Source organism: Sarcophilus harrisii, chromosome 4 (assembly GCF_902635505.1).
Source record: "Sarcophilus harrisii chromosome 4, mSarHar1.11, whole genome shotgun sequence".
NCBI lineage: Eukaryota > Metazoa > Chordata > Mammalia > Dasyuromorphia > Dasyuridae > Sarcophilus > Sarcophilus harrisii.
The window spans coordinates 287,405,191-287,424,780 of record NC_045429.1 but is presented as its reverse complement, the minus strand read 5'-3'; the positions used below and the strand labels follow the sequence as shown (position 1 = coordinate 287,424,780).

General features: G+C 40.9%; 2 protein-coding genes across 7 annotated transcripts; one reads left to right on the top strand and one right to left on the bottom strand.

Annotated features, from left to right (window-relative positions):
* The first annotated feature begins 67 nt into the window (after nucleotides 1-67).
* TAF6 (TATA-box binding protein associated factor 6) lies at nucleotides 68-13,181 on the top strand. Of its 5 annotated transcripts, none has more exons than XM_012548805.3 (17): nucleotides 68-133; nucleotides 266-444; nucleotides 568-821; nucleotides 6,297-6,497; nucleotides 6,638-6,724; nucleotides 6,888-7,041; nucleotides 7,548-7,604; nucleotides 8,918-9,037; nucleotides 9,285-9,430; nucleotides 9,598-9,675; nucleotides 9,795-9,896; nucleotides 10,005-10,187; nucleotides 10,409-10,483; nucleotides 10,617-10,742; nucleotides 11,632-11,805; nucleotides 11,924-12,121; nucleotides 12,613-13,181. In XM_012548805.3, exons 4-17 carry the CDS (start codon nucleotides 6,342-6,344, stop codon nucleotides 12,991-12,993), a joined length of 2,037 nt encoding a protein of 678 aa, XP_012404259.1. In that variant the 5' UTR covers nucleotides 68-133; nucleotides 266-444; nucleotides 568-821; nucleotides 6,297-6,341; the 3' UTR covers nucleotides 12,994-13,181. The 5 variants fall into 5 exon arrangements, with proteins under 5 accessions (XP_012404259.1, XP_031821124.1, XP_031821123.1 ...); XM_031965262.1 differs by having other exon boundaries at nucleotides 73-137; nucleotides 12,613-12,993; XM_031965264.1 differs by lacking the exon at nucleotides 568-821 and having other exon boundaries at nucleotides 266-429; nucleotides 12,613-12,993.
* On the bottom strand, nucleotides 13,046-19,579 carry AP4M1 (adaptor related protein complex 4 subunit mu 1). 2 transcript variants are annotated; one of them, XM_003768829.4, is made up of 15 exons: nucleotides 19,276-19,579; nucleotides 18,992-19,080; nucleotides 18,621-18,727; nucleotides 18,452-18,548; nucleotides 18,188-18,298; nucleotides 18,020-18,100; nucleotides 17,727-17,789; nucleotides 15,102-15,168; nucleotides 14,929-14,982; nucleotides 14,557-14,663; nucleotides 14,370-14,464; nucleotides 14,204-14,248; nucleotides 13,927-13,977; nucleotides 13,655-13,766; nucleotides 13,046-13,526 (listed from the first exon to the last, which is right to left on the bottom strand). In XM_003768829.4, the coding sequence occupies exons 1-15, from the start codon at nucleotides 19,331-19,333 to the stop codon at nucleotides 13,314-13,316; spliced, it is 1,350 nt and encodes a 449-aa protein (XP_003768877.1). In that variant the 5' UTR covers nucleotides 19,334-19,579; the 3' UTR covers nucleotides 13,046-13,313. The 2 variants fall into 2 exon arrangements, with proteins under 2 accessions (XP_003768877.1, XP_031821126.1); XM_031965266.1 differs by having other exon boundaries at nucleotides 13,436-13,526; nucleotides 13,723-13,766; nucleotides 19,276-19,433.
* Nucleotides 19,580-19,590: the final 11 nt, after the last annotated feature.

The following is a 19,590-nucleotide window of genomic DNA, read 5'->3' as shown; positions in this document are numbered from 1 at the left end:
GGACCGCGCAGACTCCGAGAATAAAAGCGCCGGAGCTAGCCGCAGGCTCACCTGCGGCGCAGGCGCAGAGGCTGTTTACTACTGCCCGGGTCCTGTCTGTGGTGAAAAAGAACAAAGAGAGAAAACGGCTGAAGTAGGTAGCGAAAAAAATTCCTTTTGTTCAAGGGGATGTGGAAGCGACACTTTTATGGAGGATTTTGGTGGAGGAGGATTTTTTTCCAGGTTGAGGAGGTAGGCTAAGGGGCACTTCACTTTCCTCTGCCAGGACTTGTGAGGAAGGGTAAGGCTCAGCGAGGACCTGCGAAGGAGGCAGAGTCTTGAAATCCTGGTTCCCGCCTAGTCAGCTGATGTTGGAAGCTGGTGAAGAACCTGAGTGAGCACACTGTGAAGTTCCAGACGTCTAGAGACACGTTTTCAGGGGCTCGATAGGCAAGTCACGAATAGGTATAGTGGTCCCCAAAACTTATTGGCGGCTCCCCGCGGGGACTCCGATGACTACCGGGACTCTGCGCGTGCGCGGGTAGGGGAAAAGCTAGGCTATTTATTTATTTATTTTTCTTTCCTCAGGAGGTAAGAGGGAGAGCGGTCCTTTTGGAGAACTGGGGAGAGTGGGAATGCCTTGTGGCCTGTACGAGCAGTGTGGGGACTCTCGGGAGTCGTTTTCAGAGACAATAAACGTAGGCCTCGACTTTGGCAAAATTGCTTCCTGGCACTGTGGATAGAGAGCTGGCGGGAAGCAGAAAGAGCTGCGTTCAGCCCTGCCTCTGAGGAACGCTGCCTTTGTGACACTGGTCAAGTTGTTTAACCTCTTGGTGCCCTAGGTAACTTTATAAGACGATAGGTTTCATAAAAGTGCTGGCATCGGTACTGTCATTTGAGAATTCCAAATACAATGAACTCATAGATGAAGCCCCTCTCCTAACCACAGATAAGGTGTAACTGTCTCAACTAGATAGAATTTCTGAATGACTGTCTTCTCTTCCACTCATCACCTTTTTGTCCCTCACCTCTGTAAGAAAGCGGGGGAGGTGAATTTTCTCATGTCTTCTTTGGGATCAGTTTTGGTCACTATAACCATATAGCATTCCAAAAAAGAAAGCGCGAGTTTTTTACATGTTTGGAATTGACCATTTTGTACTGTGGAAAGAACATACAGTTGTGCTTATTTGTCCTCCTTATTGGATTTTTTTGTATCTAAGAAACTTAAAAACTAAGGAACCTTGAATTGTAGAGGTGTTTGTTGATTATTGGGCAAGAATGGTTATTGTCTGGACTGCAGAGAACACTTGGAAAATAATGTGGGATAGTCACCACAGCTTGGTATTAAGTCTGGCTAAGGGGAACTCAGCCCTTGCTTAGGAAAAATTGTTGGAAGAAAAGGATAGGCTTTTAGTTTGTTGAAATGATCCTATTCCCTCTTCTGTTTGGGAGGTAGTGTCAGAGCAGAGATCCCAAAATGGCACACCTGCGAAAGCTTCTGAGAAGCTTAGGGTAAGGATCTGGAATTTTCCTTAAAAAGTGCAGATCTTTATACTTGTTTTGAATTGCTGCTGTGTTCAGCTAGATTAGGTGGTAAAAGACAATAGGTGCCCATTGGGGAATTTTCTGTTCCCAGTGAGTAACAAATTTAAGGTAGGATTGGAATGGACTTTCCAGTTCAGCTGCCAAACCCAGCAAGGAGTAGAGTAGTGAAAGGGTCCAGGAACTTAGCTGTACTGAAACATGAATTGTTGAGACCAGCTCAGTGGCCTCCTTGAAGAGAAGGTATGGATGGGTACTTCGATTAATGAAGTCTGTCTATTGATCTGACAGTCAGGGTTTATATATTCTTTAAGCTGTCGTTACAATAACAACTCTAAGCTACATGATGTATATTCCATTGTTACATTCTAGCTAGACATTAATATTAAACAATAACTATCAATAACAATCTGTATACTGCAACATAATTATAAATTGTCTAATTTGTGATGCCTTGTTCCTGCTCCATGCATTCATCACCAAAGTTATTTTGAATTTATATCAAACATGTTTTCCTGATGCTTACATGTTCACATAGGTGACTTCCAGATTTACTACATCTTTGTGCTAGCAGCACTTGTTTGATCTAATAGATCAAAAATTCCTACTGTCTACTTTGGTTGCAGAAGAGTGATGAGCCTGCTGCAGATCAATACACAGCTGCACAGAGAGTATGTTACCCTCTGCATAGCTTTTTAGGAGATCTGCTTGTTACTAGCACTCTACAAATTTTGTCTATTTTCTGTGCCCATTTTTCTCACTCTGAGGTGTCACTTAATCCTGTTTGTCCCAATTCCTCATCTGTAAAATGAGTTAAAATATCATTTTCAAGATCTTTGCCCCCAAATGGTGAGCTGCTAAGTAATACAGTGGATAGAAAACTAGTCCTGGAATCAGGAGGACATGGAGTTCAAATCTGGCTTCAGACATTTGACACTGATGTGTTACCCTGGACAAGCATTTCACCCTGATTTCCCTTCACCTTAACCCCATCCCCACAAAAAGAAAACTCCAAGCTGTCACTGTTGTGATATGGGAACCACCTGCCAGTGGCTGCTGGAGGTCTAACTCAAACCTGTAGAACGGATCTCTTCATGTGAGAGGATGATCATGATACAAGGAGACTTGACAGGCAGTTGTGTTGTCTGACCTCTCTCCTCTTCCCTCTTGTCTCCAATTTATTTCATTCCCAATCCACAAGGAACATCTTCGAAGGCTCTCTTTGCAACTCTTTCAAGTGTTATGATCCACAGTTTCGGAGATTCTCAGAGAATTGACCTGCCCCTTCACTTAGGCATGGTCCTTAACAAGTCACAAAGAATCAGACATGGAAAAATTGACTTAACTGCAAGAAACCATACCAAGCACTGTGCTAGGTGCCCCGGACAGAAATATAAACATGAGAATGCCCCTTTTAGCCGTGAGCTTAGTTTCCTGGGGGCATACAAGACATACATAGATAATACAAGATCTATACAAAATAAAAACAATTTGGGGAGGAAGAGTGGAAAGACAGAATAATTCATTACATTTTGGTTGGAATGCTTGTAGAGTGTGAGTGTACTCTGCAGTGTCATTAGTTATAAATTGCTGTTTGACTGTGAAATGGTTTAAATGCCAAATAGAAGAGTTTGTATTTGATTCTAGAGGCCACAGGAAGTTAATGAAGTTTACTGAGCATGAGCGCCATGGGTTATACCTTAGGAATGTCAATTTAACAATGATGTGGAAGATGGTTTGGAAAAGAGAGAATGGATGTTGGGAGATGAGGTAATTTTTGTTTTGTCAGCTTAGTAAATATCTTTATATTTTTATATATAATGAAGAAGACCTGAACTAGGGTAGTTGCAATGTGAGAGGAAGGTCATCAATGATCTTTTAATTGCTAAATCCAATATTATTTTCTCAGTTCTCATTCTTTTTGACGCCCTGCAGCCTTTTACATAGTCATAACAGATTTTGGAGACACTATTCTTATGGTCCTCCTCCTATCTGACAAGTCCTTTGTATCCTTCACTTGATTTTTGGCCCACTAACTGTGTGACATGACAGAACTGTCTTGGACCTTCTGCACTTCTACATTATTTCACTTGATATCAGTTCCCATGGATTCAATCATTATCTCTATGCTGATGATTCTCAAATCCGCTTATCCAGCCCTGACTGCTGACCTCTAGTATCATGTCTCCAATTATTTAAAAGAAATCTTGAATTGGATGTCCAAACTCAATATGTCCAAAACTAAACTTATTATCTTTGCTCCAAAAAGCTTCCCTTCCAAATTTTCTCTTACTACTGAAGACATCACCATCCTTTTAGTCACTCTGACTCACAATCTGAGTGTCTTCAGCTCCTCATTCTCTCTCACTTCAGTATATCCAGTATGTTGCCAAAGCCTCTCGCTTTTACCTTGGTAACATCTTCTTCTATTTCTTTCTCATCTGACACTATCATCCACTCTACTGCAGACCTTCATCTCCTTACAAACAGAATATTGCAATAGCCTACTGATTGGTCTGCTTCCCATAAGTCTCTCCCCATTCTAGCCCATTCTCCACTCAGCTGATAAAGTAAAAACCTAATCATGTCACCTCCTTCCCTACTCTATAAAATCCAATGGTTTCCTTTTAATCAATAAACAACCATTAAGTGCCTACTATGTGCTAAGCATCGGGGATACAGAAAGAGGCAAAAGACAGTCCTTGTCCTCCAAGAGCTTATAATCTAATGGGGGAGGCAACATGCAAACAAATATGTACAAAACGAACTATATACAGGATAAATAGGAAATTAAGAGAGGACAATAGAATTAAAAAATTGGGAAAAGCTTTCGGTAAAAAGTGGTATTTTAGTTGAGACTTAAAGGAAGCAAGATCAATAATTGGGAAAGATGGAGCATCTTGTTCATAGTATAGTTATGAGACTAGTGTCATCAGATTCACATTTTTATTCATGACTCTCAAATCTTCACATTTAGCCTCTCTCTCCTCTCACCTTCTAGTATGATACCTTCAACTGTCTGCTGGTTATCTCCACCTAGATAATGTCCCATAGGAATCTCTAAATTCAACATCTCCAAAAAAAGAATCATTTTTTTTCCAATAAACCAATTCTTCCTGCTATTTTTTCAACAAGTATTGTCTAGAAGCATTTAGAGTTCATTTGAGATTATGTTAACAATAACACTAATGAGAGGAACTTTAGGATTTAGTAGGATATAGATGATGGACCTGCAAAGTAGACTGAGGACTATTGAGAAGAGGAATGATCTAGAGAAATGTCAAGAAAATCCAGAGAGGAGAATTTATAAAAGTGAAATGGTTAGTAATGTAAAAGTTGCTGAAAGGTAAGAGAAAAAGGCAACATAAAGATTGAAAAGAGGCTCATTGAAAACATTGCTAATCTTGTCCTGAGCTGTTACAGTAGAGTCAGAAACATGCCATTCAGGGGATTAAGATCCAAATGGGAGAGGAGGAAATGGAGTCAAAAGACTGATGACTATTTCTAGGTTTTGGGTTTTTTTTTTTTTTAAGACTGGTAAAAGAAGTTTATTGGCATTGGGAAGTCAGCCTTTGCTATGCATGAATAGAAAGACTGACTTCCTTGGTGGCAAGGTAAAGTTTCTTAGCTATTTCTAGTTTAGTTGTGAAAGGAGAGATTTGGAATGATAGCTTTAAGTGATGGACGGGGTCAAGTAAATTTTTTTATGGCTAAAATTACCATTTTTAGGTAATAGGAAAGGAGCCAATAAAGATTAGAGGAAGGACTGATAGACATTGGTAAGGAAAAGGACCCCCTCAATCTTAGAGTGGAGCAAAAGAATGTTGTCAAGATTATTAAATCTGAGTAGAAGCACAGGGTGAAGTCTCATGTTTTTTGGTAAGTGAAATATGATTTGAGGTCCTCTGATTACAGGAGAGAAGGGTTTAGGGGTTTGCTAGTGTGTTGAGAAAAGGTTTGAAACAGACACTAAGGAATTCACTAGAAAGTCAGAAAGTACTGGTGGAATAATGATGTGGTGCAATAATAGCCTGGTTAACATTACTTAAATACTTGGATGGCCCAATCCAAACATGGTTAAGAGTTAGGGGTGGATTCATTGGAATGTAAACTCCTTGAGAGATTACATTGGAAATAGTTCAGCAACAATAGAACATTGAGGGTAGGTGATTCAAAGGCTGAGGATATTAACAGTGTGGTCAAATTTTAAAGGGAGGAATATGAGGATGAGCAGGCAAGGATGGAAGGACTGGAATTTGAGGTAAGAGAAATTTCATTTATGGATTGTGGAGGCAATGAGCAAGTGTTTATTGTTGTGTAGAACACTGGTTACTTCTATAAGAATGAGTCTCATTGTCTTAACTAAGGGGATAAAGTGTGAAATCACTTTATAAGGCCAATCTTTCTCCATCCTAACAAGAAGTTTAATGGATTAGCAAGTAAGTTTATATTCATGTGTAATCCTTTTTTTGATCCACTATAGATAGTAAGTTCCTTGAAGGTAGGAAGGAGTCATCTTTGTATCTCTGGCACCAAGCCTAAACCTTGCACATAGTAAATATGTAATAATGAAAATTGCATTTGCTGTTATCTTTTCCTAACTTTAGCTCTAGATAGAGCTTTTGGAAAATATTTTACCCTATCACCTACCTCTGTCCTTTTTCATTTGGGTCTTTCCCATTCTTTGGTTCAGTTCACAACACTATAAGGTTATTTTTTTTCCTGTCCCCCTCCCCTGTTTTCTTCTAATCTCAATTTCTCCATCTCTTTTGTAGGCCATTGCCCCTAGAGGGGGTTTGGGAGAGGTGCCAAACTCCAGCATGGCAGAAGAAAAGAAACTGAAGTTAAGCAACACTGTGTTACCCTCAGAGTCAATGAAAGTTGTGGCAGAATCTATGGGCATTGCTCAGATGCCTGAAGAGACCTGCCAGCTATTAACAGATGAAGTTAGTTATCGTATTAAGGAGATTGCACAGGCACGTCTTGGTTTCTTAGAAGCCAGTATGGTGGAGAATTTTTCTTCCTAATCCAATGGAACCCTCAAATTTTCCACTCCTAAATATTGCATTGAGTTGGCTGTTTTCTGTGATCCTGATTGTCAACCTCTTCCCTATAGGATGCCCTGAAATTTATGCATATGGGGAAGCGACAGAAGCTCACAACAAGTGATATAGACTATGCCCTGAAATTGAAGAATGTTGAGGTACATAGTTAGAAAACTGAGCCAGGGGAGGTGGTGGTAGAGAAACCAGGCTGCATGGGGAAAAAGTAACTTGGGGCAAAAAGGCTCCACTACTTTAGTTTTACTGTTTCCTTCTTTCCCTCTCTCATCCTAAGTCGCTTTGTGATCTGTTTCTCTATTTCAGCCTCTATATGGATTCCATGCCCAGGAATTCATTCCATTCCGGTTTGCCTCTGGTGGCGGTCGGGAACTTTATTTCTATGAAGAGAAAGAGGTTGATCTGAGTGACATCATTAACACTCCCCTGCCCCGTGTTCCCCTTGATGTCTGCCTCAAAGGTAGGAGGGGGAATAGAAGGTATTTAGAAGCATTATTAGGGAATTTATTAAAGAGAAGTAACTTGGGAGATCTGATCCAGTTAAGTGTTAAGAGGAGACTCTGGGGAGAATGGTGGTTGTGACAAGGAATGAACACTATTATCAAGTCATATGCCAATGGTTTCTTGTGCTGTGGTAGTGAGCCTGGGTTCTCAAAGGACACCTGTATGGAGGTTGAGTTCAGCCAGGTACTGACAAGCTGGAAAGGCATGAATGGTCTCCAAAGATCAATCTATACAAGGTTGGAAAGACTTCTCAGTAGATTGTATACAAGGCAATTAAAATTTTAGCCATTGCAAGGCCATATTACTAAGTTACCATGGCATCTTTATGTTACCTTTTTCTTTTACCTTTCCACAACTTTTACATTACTAACCATTTCACTCTTAGAAATTCTCTTCTCTGGATATTCCTGACACTTTAGGTCTTGCTGAAGTGATTAATTAAGACTTTCACTTCTCTCCCAGCTCATTGGCTGAGTATTGAGGGTTTTCAGCCAGCTATCCCAGAGAACCCACCCCCAGGTAAGCTTTGTTCCATTTATTCTCTGCCCCTTATTCTCTATTCCCTAGTATCCACCTTAAGTTATCTCCTCCCCACCCAATCTTTTTTTTTTTTTTTTTATTTTGGTAATAACTTTTTATCTTCAAAATACATGCAAAGATAGTTTTCAGCATTGACTCTTGCAAAACTTTGTTTCAAATTTTTCTCCTTCCCTTCTCTCAACTCCCCTCCCCCTAGATAGCAATTAAACCAATATAGGTTCAACATGTGCAATTCTTCTAAACATATTTCCACATTTATCATGCTGTACAAGAAAAATCTGATCAAAAAGGAAAAACATGAGAGGAAAAAAAGCAAAAATAAAAAAGGTGAAAATACTATGTTGTGATCCACATTCAGTCCCCATAATCCTCTCTCTGGATGCAGATGGCTTTGTCCACCACAAGTCTATTGGAATTGGCCTGAATCATCTCCTTGTTGAAAAGAGCCAAATCCATCAGAGTTAATCATCACATAATCTTGTTACTGCTGTATACGATGTTCACTTCACTTAGCATCAGTTCATATAAGTCTCTCCAGGCCTTTCTAAAATCCTGCTGATCGTTTCTTATTGAACAATAATATTCCATTACATTCATAAACCACAATTTACTCAGCCATTCCCCAACTGAGGGGCATCCATTCAGTTTCCAATTCCTTGCCACTACAAAAAGGGATGCTACAAACATTTTTGCACATGTAGGTCCTTTTCCTTTTTATAATTTCTTATAAACTCAGTGGAGTCAAAGGGTATGTAGTTTGATAACTTTTTGGACATAGTTCCATATTGATCTCCAGAATGATTGGATCAGTTCACTACTTTACCAACAATGTATTGCTGTCCAGTTTCCCCACATCCCCTCTAATATTTACCATCTTTTTCTGTCATCTTAGCCAATCTGAGAGGTATGAAGTGGTACATCTCAGAATTGTCTTTAATTTCTTTATTTAATAAGAGCATTTTTCGTGACTAGAAATGGCTTTAAATTTCATCTTCTGAAAATTGTTCATTTTGACCATTTGTCAATTGGGGAATGGCTTGTAGCCTAATAAAATTTGAGTCAATTATATATTTTAGAAATGAGGCCTTTATCAGAACCTTTGAATGTAAAATCCTCCCTCCCCCCCATTTTCTGCTATACATAAACTTTTTAATACAAACAAAATCATCTATTTTGTATTTCATGATGTTTTCTAGTTCTTTGGCAATAAATTCCTTTCTTTTCTACATCTTTTAAAATCAGGTATTCCCTGACTGAATTTTACTTCCTTTTATTGCTCATTCCTATTCCAGCCCCCAAAGAACAGCAAAAGGCTGAAGCCACAGAGCCCTTGAAGTCTGCAAAGCCAGGACAGGAAGAGGATGGACCACTGAAAGGCAAAGGTCAAGGTGTTGCATCAACTGATGGGAAAGGTCAGTGAGGCAAGATGGAGGCTAGAACTCCAGTGTTCTTATTGGTTTATTAACATTAGGTGGTTGGGATGACAGGGTCAGAAATTGGACAGTATGGAGAAAAAGATCAAGGTTCATAACTTCAGTAGACATGAGGGAAGAAGAAAGGATGGGTAGGAATTAGGTATTCCCTTGGTGCAAACTGGGCTTCACATAGGAATGAAAACCCACCTCATTGCTACCTTGCCACCTTCCCATTCCCTACCAGGGAAAGAAAAGAAAGCTCCACCTCTGCTGGAGGGTGCCCCACTAAGACTGAAGCCCCGGAGTATCCACGAGTTGTCGGTGGAGCAACAGCTGTATTATAAGGAGATAACAGAAGCCTGTGTAGGGTCATGTGAGGCCAAGAGAGCGGTAAGACATCATTCCTTAAGAAATGTAGTTCCATAAAATCCTAGAGATCTTTTACCCTTTTCCAGGATTATTTTCCCATTTCTCCATTTTACCCTGCCTCACCTGCTCTGCTTTCAACCCTTCCATTTCTTCCTTCGCCAGGCTATTTACTACCTTTTCCCATACAGGAAGCTCTCCAAAGCATTGCTACAGACCCTGGACTTTATCAGATGCTGCCAAGGTTCAGCACTTTCATCTCTGAGGGGGTAAGAGGGATGGATGTTATGAAAAGAGGGCTGAGGACAAAGGGTAGAAGCTAGAAGAGGGAGGCTTTGGTCACTTTTGATGTCCCATAAACTTATGGCTCTCCCATCTCCTCTCCTAGGTACGTGTGAATGTTGTTCAGAATAACTTGGCCCTACTTATCTACCTGATGCGAATGGTGAAGGCTCTGATGGATAATCCAACTCTGTACTTGGAGAAATACGTGAGTAGGTTCCTATCAGCATTGTTCCTTCTCAATAATTCTTGCCCTTGCCACTGGAGAGTGCAGTGATTCCAGTACACAAAGGTCAGTTTTGTCTCTTCCACCCAGGTACATGAGTTGATTCCTGCTGTAATGACTTGTATTGTGAGCAGACAGCTGTGTCTTCGACCAGATGTGGATAATCACTGGGCACTCAGGGATTTTGCAGCTCGTCTAGTAGCTCAGATCTGCAAACATTTCAGCACAACTACCAACAACATCCAGTCCCGGATCACAAAGACCTTCACCAAGGTGTGTGTATGTGTGTAGGGGAACATTTCAGTTCACTTCTATAGCCAAAATTATCTCCTTAGTACTAAATGTTTTCCTTAGGATAAGGAGTAAGGAATTGTAAGCATGGCTGATGGAGACCAGATTTGGAGTTAGATTGAGATTTAATAGCCTTAGTCAAAATCCTGTTTTTGTCTTCCATTATTTACCTTCCTTGATATTTTAATATTCTTCCCTTTCAGAGCTGGGTAGATGAGAAGACTCCCTGGACCACCCGCTATGGCTCTATTGCTGGCTTAGCAGAACTTGGACATGATGTAAGCTACTCAGGGAGAAAAGAAAATGTAAAAAAGTGGAGCCTATAGGAGGAGAAAACTGGCAGGGAGGGGGTTAGTTCTTATAGTATGGAGTAGCTTAATAGTGATTTGATGCTGTTCCTTATTTTTCTAGGTGATTAAAACGCTGATTTTACCACGGCTTCAGCAGGAAGGTGAGCGGATTCGGAGTGTCCTAGATGGCCCTGTGCTGAGCAATATTGACCGGATTGGAGCTGACCATGTGCAGAGCCTCCTTTTGGTCAGTGAATGAGCCTTCTTTATTTACCATGTCTTTGAAACACACACACTTTATAAAGCATTTTTGATTCTACCTGTTACACATTTAATTAGAACTGAACCTAAGGCATCCTGATTCAGCTATTTCTCTTAGAACATATTGCCTGTTATCTCCAAAACTGTGATGGTCAAACTGATTTAGTCTTTGGTTCTAAAAAGGAAAAATTTCCTCCTTTGGCAAAACAAACATAAGTACTAGACATGACCTGGCCTGTATTAAAAGTAAAAAGCCTTTACAATTCATATAAAATCTGCAAAAACTTAGGATTCCTTGGTGTAAACATTGGCAAAATAGGACCACTTTCACACTATCATGACTTTTAACATTCAATCATGGGTTCTAGAAAATAAGTATAAAAATCAACTCAAGTAGGTCTACAAATGATAGAGAATAGATCCTCTAAATAACTGACATATATAAAATAGGAGCTTTTGGAATGTGATCCATTTGTAAATTAGGGATTATCTGTGTCAGTATTTTCACAGGCAAGAAATGGAAATGATGACTAACTAGAACAAAGATTCTTCATCTTTTGTGTGGGTGGGTGTGTGTACATATGTGTATCTATCTGCTTGATGGACCTTTGGCAGTTTTTGATTTTTGAAGCCTGTGGATTCCTCAGAATAAAAGATGCCAGTTATATTGAAACATAAGTATTTTTTAAAAAATAAGTTCACAGACCCTAGTTAAGAATCCTGGAGCTAGAGAAGCCTATGAACTATTCTCTTAATAGCATAATTAACCTTTCATACTTTATAAACTTAAAAGGTTTCCTACCTGTTCCATGCTTTTCACCTGTATAATGATCACATATACTTCCTACTATAAAAAACCTCATTTATCTCCACAGAAACATTGTGCCCCAGTGCTGGCAAAGCTGCGGCCACCACCAGATAATCAGGATGCTTTTCGGACAGACTTTGGTTCCTTAGGACCTCTTCTGTGTTCTCATGTGGTCAAGGCCCGGGCCCAGGCTGCCCTGCAAGCCCAGCAAGTTAATAGGACTACACTGACTATCACACAGGTCAGTGACTACAGGACATGGTTGGAAGAAAAAAGCTCTAAGAAGGGCCTATCCCTCTCACCATTTTTCCTCTCTTGGTGCTCTAGGTTAACAGGTGCTGGTTTTTCCTTCTCTGCAGCCCCGGCCTACCTTGACACTCTCCCAGGCCCCCCAGTCAGGTCCTCGAACCACTGGGCTGCTGAAAGTCCCTGGGTCCATTGCATTACCTGTTCAGACACTGGTATCTGCAAGAGCTGCAGCCCCTGCCCAGCCTTCTCCACCTCCAACCAAGTTCATAGTCATGTCATCTTCCTCTGGTGCCTCATCTTCACAGCAGGTATTTGGGGAGAAGGGCTAGTGAGATTGGCTAGAAATATAGTACTTGGCCCTAAGCAAGAACTCTTCCAATCTTTGGCAGACTAGAAAATAGTTGAAAGACTTTGTTTCCTACCCTGTTCAAATTGATCTGCTCCAATATGAGTTTATTCTAACTAGCTGCTTTTCAGGCTTCTGAAATAGCTTTAAACTGGGGTTGTTATGACATGGTATTGGATACAGGTGGTTTTTGTATTCTCTTATTCGTCTTTCTAAGGTTTGTGAGTATTTAAGGAAAAAAATTCTTCATAGGAAAGAGGTGAAAGGTGAATGCTGGATTGGTATGTAGTAGGGCCTATCTGATTTGAGCTGGTTTAATGGCATAAAGTTATTAATTACTGTCTTTGAATAGAACAACAACAACAAAAAAAAAAATACGTGGAGAAAGTGGAATGGAAAAATGGGAGTTGTTAGAAGAGGTGATGCTCACTTAGTTCATCTCTTCTTCTGTAGGTCTTATCTCTTAGCACAGCAACTCCTGGCTCTGGATCTACTACTACCTCTCCTGTCACCACCACAGTCCCCAGTGTTCAGCCTATTGTGAAGTTAGTCTCTACTGCATCAACAGCCCCTCCTAGCCAAGCTCCCTCAGGGGCAGGCAGTGTCCAGAAATACATTGTTGTATCTCTTCCACCATCTGGGGAAGGCAAAGGAGGACAGACTTCCCATGCTTCTCCAGCTCCTCCATCATCATCTTCCCCATCTCCCCTTGGGAGTGGTTCCCTTTCTGGAGGAAAACAGGACAATGGGGATAGCCCCTCTCCAGCTCCTGGTACCCCTAAGGCCAATGGTTCACATCCCTCTAGTTCCAGTTCTCCTCAGCCTACCCCTTGAAGGCTTCAGACAAAGTTTCCTACAAAATGATATTCTCACACTCAAATACGAATTTTCATTCATTATTACATTTTGGTTTGGGATAAGGAGTGATTACCCCCATAAAACTCACCTCTCCCCATCAGCAATCTTCAGATATATGTCCCATTGTACAGATCCCTCCCCCTAAATAAAGCAGTTCAGTTTTATGTACCTGAGTTCTTAAGTCAAGAAAAAGGACTACAATCAGATTCTCATTACCCTGCCAGCAATGGTGAAAGGAATACATCGTCACTATTCCTTTCCAGAAACGAGGTTGACATAGCATTCTCATTTGGGTCTCAGATCCGGATGACATAAGTATCACTGTGGCTTAAGTGTCTCACCCACGTATTTGGGACAGTGTTATCAGGAGTTCCAGGAGCTGTGAGCCGAAGAAATCGAACCTGGAGCCCTGAACAAGTGTATCGTGGCAACTCAAATGAGAGGCTTGCAGGACCTAAGCCCAGAGGAGGGGCTGGGCTTGGGGGATCAGGAAGTCCAGGGACATCCATCTGGGAAGACGAAAACATAGGTGGAGGTGAGGTTTATTGGAGGGGCACAGTGGGCACACACTGCAGAAATCAAAGGAACTGGGATTAGCTTATGGAAATCAGGGGGGATGGTGTTTGGTGGTTGTTACCTGGAAGAGACCACAGAGTTGGGAACCACCCTGTACCCGAGGAAGGTCCCATAGAAGCACTCCCTCACCCAGCTCTGCTTTCTGCTCTGGGCTGCTCAAGTCCTGAGATAAACTAGGAATTAAAGAGATATGAAAGGGTAGATAAGACCTTGCTGCCCCAAGCGAAAGCTGTTACTGAATAATCCATTGCCCACTATCCAGTTTCATCCTCTACCCTATTTCCCTAGAGGAATTTGATAAAATATCAATTTGTCCAGTTCCCCACAACTGACCTGACCACTCCTCGGGGAAGAGGGAGGTGGAGCTTGACATGAAGAGCCTGGCTGGAACAATCATAAATGAACAAAGTCCCATTAGTTCTATTCCTCATTTCCCTATCCCTCCTTGCTCGAGGCCCCCACTGAAAGGATTGACCTAGATTGCCCCTACCCTTACACAGTGAAACTGAATATTTTGAAAGAAGGCAATAGGAAGTATATGAGGAAAAAGGAGTTTCAAAGTAGCAGAATGTGTTCAAAGCAAGCACTGTTTTACTATCACAGTTCTCACCTCTTTGGGGGTAGGTCACACCGGAGTTTCAGATAAACCTGTAGCCTGGGTAAGGAATAAAGGCAGAAGTGTCATCTTTTAACCTTCTCTCTTTGTATTCAGGGTGAATTTTGGACCGTGAATGGGGAGAAAGCTATGTAATTCTGAAACAGCATCAGTATCTTACCTGCCTAAACCATGATCCCACTGAACAGAGGGAAAGAGCCGGAAGGGGAGAGGGGAGGGAAGATCATCAGAAAGTTGATACCGCATTATAGTCAACTGTAAACACAAAAACAATGTCAGCCTGGTCTTTCTCATCTTCAAACTTCCCCACTCTTCCTTATTGTGAAACAAGTCCCCCTCAATCTGACCTCTCCTTGAGATGGCTGCAGTCTAAGGATACGATGGGATTCAAACTCATCCAGTCGAATAGAACCATGAAATGAAACTTCATCTACCCGTACCCCTGGCCCATACCCTGTAAGAAAAGACGCCCCCCCCCCCCTCAAATAATAAACGGCATGCCTAATCAAAGACACACATCCCCTAATAATAAACAGCATGCCTAATCAATACATTACATTGAAAGAAAACTCTTCTACCATGCCTATGCCTTTTGATCTTCAATCAAAATCCTTGCTCTGGGCAAATTCTAATAGATACTCCATTACTACCTCCTTATTATAACTATATTATTAGTTCAAATGTATAAGCGTAGGTAGGGAAGATTTTTAGTGCCTCACCTCTCAATTCTGATTTGCCCACACAAAATTCCTCTGTCAAGCCAATTCTCATTTCTGTCAAAGAAAGACATATTACTAATGATATCATCATCCCCTCCAACTCTTAAGTACCTGGTTCCTCAAACATACTTTACTCCCTGTTCTCTATATCCCCTAGCCTCTTCACTTCTCACCAGAGCAGCTGGGAAGAAAGCTTTTGAGTCGGATTTCACCTTGCACATCCACCTTCAGCAGAGAGCCCTAAGAGTTTAAGGGAAGGGAAATGAAAAATTAAAATGTTCATAATAGTTTTCATGTCCTTGGTTACAGAACTATTTTCTCCCCAGGGTCCCAAGTAGAAATTTTATAAATTTCAAATTTCAAATTGTACAATAATAAAAAGTTTTTGCACAAACAAAACTAATAGAAACAAGATTAAAAGATAAGTACAAAGTTAGGAAAAAAATCTTTATAGCTAGTGTTTATGATAAAAGGTCTCATTTCTAAAATACAAAAAGAACTGTGTCAAATTTATAAGAATATAAGTCATTCCCCAATTGATAAATGGTCAAAGGATATGAACAGACGATTTTCAGATGAAGAAATTAAAGTTATCTATAGTTATGTGAAAAAATGTTCTAAATAACTATTGATTATAGAAATGCAAATTAAAAAAACAACTCTGAAGTACCACTTCACACCTCTCAGATCAGGAAAAGATGATAAATGTTAAAGGAGATATGGAAAAACTGAGACAATTTAAGGCATTGTTGGTGGAATTGTAAAATGATCCAATTTGGAGCAATTTGGAACTATAACCAGAGGGCTATAAAACTATGTATACCCTTTGATCCAGCAGTGCCATCACTAGTTTTATATCCCAAGGAAATCATAAAGGAGGGAAAAGGACCCACAAGTGCAAAAATGTTTGTAATAGCTCTTTTTGTGGTATAAGAGAATTAAAAAATGAGTAGATGCTCATCAATTGGGGAATGGCTGAACAAGTTGTGGTATATGAAGATAATGGAAATATTATTGTTCTATAAAAAATGAAAAAGATGATTTTACAAAGGCCTGGAAATATTTACATGTACTAGTAATAAGCAAAACAAGCAGAACCAGGAATACATTGTACACAATAATAGCAAAAATGTGTGATGACCAATTATGAAAGACTTGGCTCTATCAATGGTTCAGAGATCCAAAGCAATACTGATAGACTTTGGACAGAAAATGCCATCTGCATCCAGAAAAAACACTAAGGAGACTAAATGTAAATCAGCACATGGTATGTTCACTTCTTTTTTCTGTTTTTTTTTTTCCTCTTTCCCATGGTTTTCCCCTTTTGCTCCTAATATGATTAATAAATGTGTATTGAAAACAAATTTACCAGAAAGAAAAAGAAAAATTTTCTAACACTTCACACTACTCCTTTTCATGTACACTACAGTTACAAGGCTCAGAGGATCTACAACTGGATAGTCCATAGACGCCAGCTAATTCAACCTTTGTATTTTACAGGGAAGGAAACTGAGGCTCAAGGAGGTGAAGTGACTTTGATGATGTTCACACAACTAGTTTAGTGTCAAGAAACAGACTACAAATCTTTGCTTCCAGAGCGTTCCATGCTTTCTTCCAGTTAAATTGGCTCAATTAACTATTTCCCCAGATTCACAGCATTCCATTTCTCACCTCTAAGGACCTATGCAGACTACCCTCCAAGCCTGAAATATATTCCTTCCTCACTGTTCTCTTAGCATCTTGTTATAAGAAGTTTTTCCTAATCCCCCTATTTAGTGCACTGAGCTTCCTGAGGGCAGAAATTCTTTTTGATTTTGTTTTCGGATCTCCGGCATCTGGCAGCATTTCTCATATAATAAGCACTAATACTTATTAAATGAATGAAAGAATGGAATAAAAGAACTATCCCAAAATGGGACAGGCTCCTTAGAAAGAAGGTAGCTCCCTAATACTAAAGATATTTAAGTGAAAGCTAGATAATCGAGTGTTATGGGTAAGAATGGATTCTTGTACCGATGAGGATTCAGATGGCCTCTGAAGCTTTTTTCACTTCAAATTTTGTGAACACAGATATTGGAATGTTACTTTGGCATCTTATTCACTCACTCATAATCAAATTGAGGGGAAGTATACAGAATGAACCTTTTATCTAGGACTCATGTGTCACCACAGGGAGTAATGTCCCAGGGTAGTTACAATCCTAGCTTCCCTATATCTTTGTGATATAATCCCATTCCAGGGTTGGAATGGGACAGATCGTCTTCATTACATAAGCTCCCTAGTTATTCAGAGTTCTGTTTTTATTTTTTGGTTCAGTACTGTGATTTAATTAGTACAGGAACTCGTGAGGAAACTTCTTCCTTTAGTGGTTGGCACTATAAGTGCTTAATAAAACTTTGATTGATTCCAATTCAATTTAGCAACTATCCCTCAAATTAAAGTTTTAAAGAGTTATCTGAGGCACCAAGAGGTTAAATTACTTGTCCAGGGTAACAAAGCCAATTTGAATCAGAAAGCAGGGCCTTCTAGTTCCAAGGCCAGTAATCTATGCCCTATACCATACTGTCTCTGAATCAGTTTGTTTTGGAGGCAATTGGGGATAAATGATTTACCCAATGTCACACAGTGAGGAAGTATTAAGTGTCTGAGGCCAGCTTTGAACTGAGATCCTCCTGAATTCAAGGCCAGTACTATATCCACTGTACCGTCTAGCTGCTCCCATCTCTGAATTTAGTGTCTGAATATAATAGATACTAAATTTTTTTTTAACCAAATTGGGTTTGAAGACTCAAACTTACATTGGATCCAATAAGCACTGAGAGCCTTTCTACTACATCCAAGAAAACCTCATTCTTGTGACTCTGAAAAAGAAAAGAAATCCGGAATAAATTGATTCTTGGTACTTAAAGACTGGAGGTCAAAAGAGACTTGGATAATGGATATCTGGGTCCCCAAAAATAGGGGATTAATTGTAAGAATCTGGGAGACTGAATTGCTGGAATAGAGAATAACAAAACTAGGAGAAAACTGGATATATGGGTTTGGATCCTAAAATGCCTGGATATTTGAAAACACAGATATACTTCCTCACCTGGTCGGAGCGAACAGTTGTGACTGGACGGCTGGCTGCACTGCTTGGGGCCACTTTGCTCTGCTGTGTTTCAGCTCCAAACTGTAAAAGTCCACAAATAGTAAATCCACTAGCTAATCCTATCTCAACTCATCTTCCCAAACCTCCTCCATCCTTGTCTTCACTAACCAAACCAACACTGCTGAGCTCAAATAGGTTGAAGGGCTTGCTGACCACAGCCTCAGTTTGAATAAAGTTCCTCAGCATCTCTGTAGATGTAGTCTGGATGTAGCCATAGTCCTACAATAGAAGAGGTATGTTTCTATATAGCTGACTTAGAGGTATGTGGAAATGGAGATGAAAGATACCTAAATCTTTTAATAAAAATGGAGCCTATCTCTGAAATAAGAGATAGGGGAAGAAACCTCTGGGCCCTTAGCCTCTGTTCCTTACCAGCACTTCATCCAAGAGTTCATAGACAAGCGCTACATTAAGAGAGAGTGTCTTCTCACTGATGGAGCCACAGTAATCATTTAGGAGGGTGACCAGCCTGGGGAAGGGAGGAAGTAATGAGTCTTCTGAGGTCAAATTCCCCATCCCCTTTCGGTTCCACTTTCCTCACCTTGATAACAGCTCCAGGAGGATGAATGGGGAAACACAGCCTGCGGTGGTGACCACAAGATAGAGACTGAAGTGTCGGATGTGGACAAAGTGGTGACCTTTGTGGTGCTGGGAGAGGGATGTGAGGGAGATAATGTGGGGTTGGGAAGTGAAAAGTGGAGGAATGAACACCAATGGAGAATTAAAAAGGATAAAGGTCAAAATCATGGGAATGGGAGTCTTGAGAGGGCATTCTAGGGTTAAAAAAAAAAAAAAAAAGCTTTGGGAAAGCAAATCCCATCTAAAAACCCCAGTATGAACGACTTCAGAAGGCACTAAAACAGCATCGATTCCTAGTTTCAAATCCCACCCAGTGCCTAGAAAGATTGTTACCATCACGACAGGAGGCTGGTCCCCCGGCAGCTCCGTCACCTTCCGGTAGAAGATTTCGGCTACATCACTCCCTCCACAGTCTCCACGGACTGAAGGGACGGAGGTTAAGGGAAACCAAGGCTAAGCCGCCAATCAGTTTCTCGCCCTTTTCTGACCCAACTCCCCTCAGCCCTACAATGCTACTGCTGCCCCCCGCCCTTGGGCCCTCCCTGGATGCCTTCCCTGCTGCTGCTGGTCCCTTTACTCTCTGCTGTTGTCTCCATGGCTCACGGGTGGGAGGATACAGTCCTTGTAGATGAGAGGGTCCCCTTTGGAGGACAAAATGAAGAACTGGGAGATCATGGTTCTTAGGCTGCTGGCCTAGAGAAGCAGATTCTCCAGGATAACGCTCTCTAGTAGAAGGACCTGCTTCCTCAATAAGTCCCTCCTTTCTAATCATAACATCCCATGTTGTCCCCTGATTGGCTGAGGTTTGGCAGACGAGCGGAGGAAGAAGAGGGAAAGAGTGACGCTTACACTTCTCCCCTGGGTGGGGTCTTAGGCCAAGCCGCACCCTCGGGGCGGGAACTTCGGTCGCGGCGGCAAACGCTCTTTTCCCT

What these genes read in the sequence shown, in the direction of transcription:
- TAF6 (XM_012548805.3), top strand. Translation starts at nt 6,342, where the DNA reads ATGGCAGAAGAAAAGAAACTGAAGTTAAGCAACACTGTGTTACCCTCA. An exon ending in GTATTAAGGAGATTGCACAG is followed by an intron (nt 6,498 to 6,637) that starts GCACGTCTTGGT and finishes TCTTCCCTATAG; the next exon opens with GATGCCCTGAAATTTATGCA. An exon ending in GCACTTTCATCTCTGAGGGG is followed by an intron (nt 9,676 to 9,794) that starts GTAAGAGGGATG and finishes CTCCTCTCCTAG; the next exon opens with GTACGTGTGAATGTTGTTCA.
- AP4M1 (XM_003768829.4), bottom strand. Translation starts at nt 19,333, where the DNA reads ATGATCTCCCAGTTCTTCATTTTGTCCTCCAAAGGGGACCCTCTCATC. An exon ending in CCCTCTCATCTACAAGGACT is followed by an intron (nt 19,081 to 19,275) that starts GTATCCTCCCAC and finishes CCGTCCCTTCAG; the next exon opens with TCCGTGGAGACTGTGGAGGG. An exon ending in CTCCTGGAGCTGTTATCAAG is followed by an intron (nt 18,549 to 18,620) that starts GTGAGGAAAGTG and finishes TCCCTTCCCCAG; the next exon opens with GCTGGTCACCCTCCTAAATG.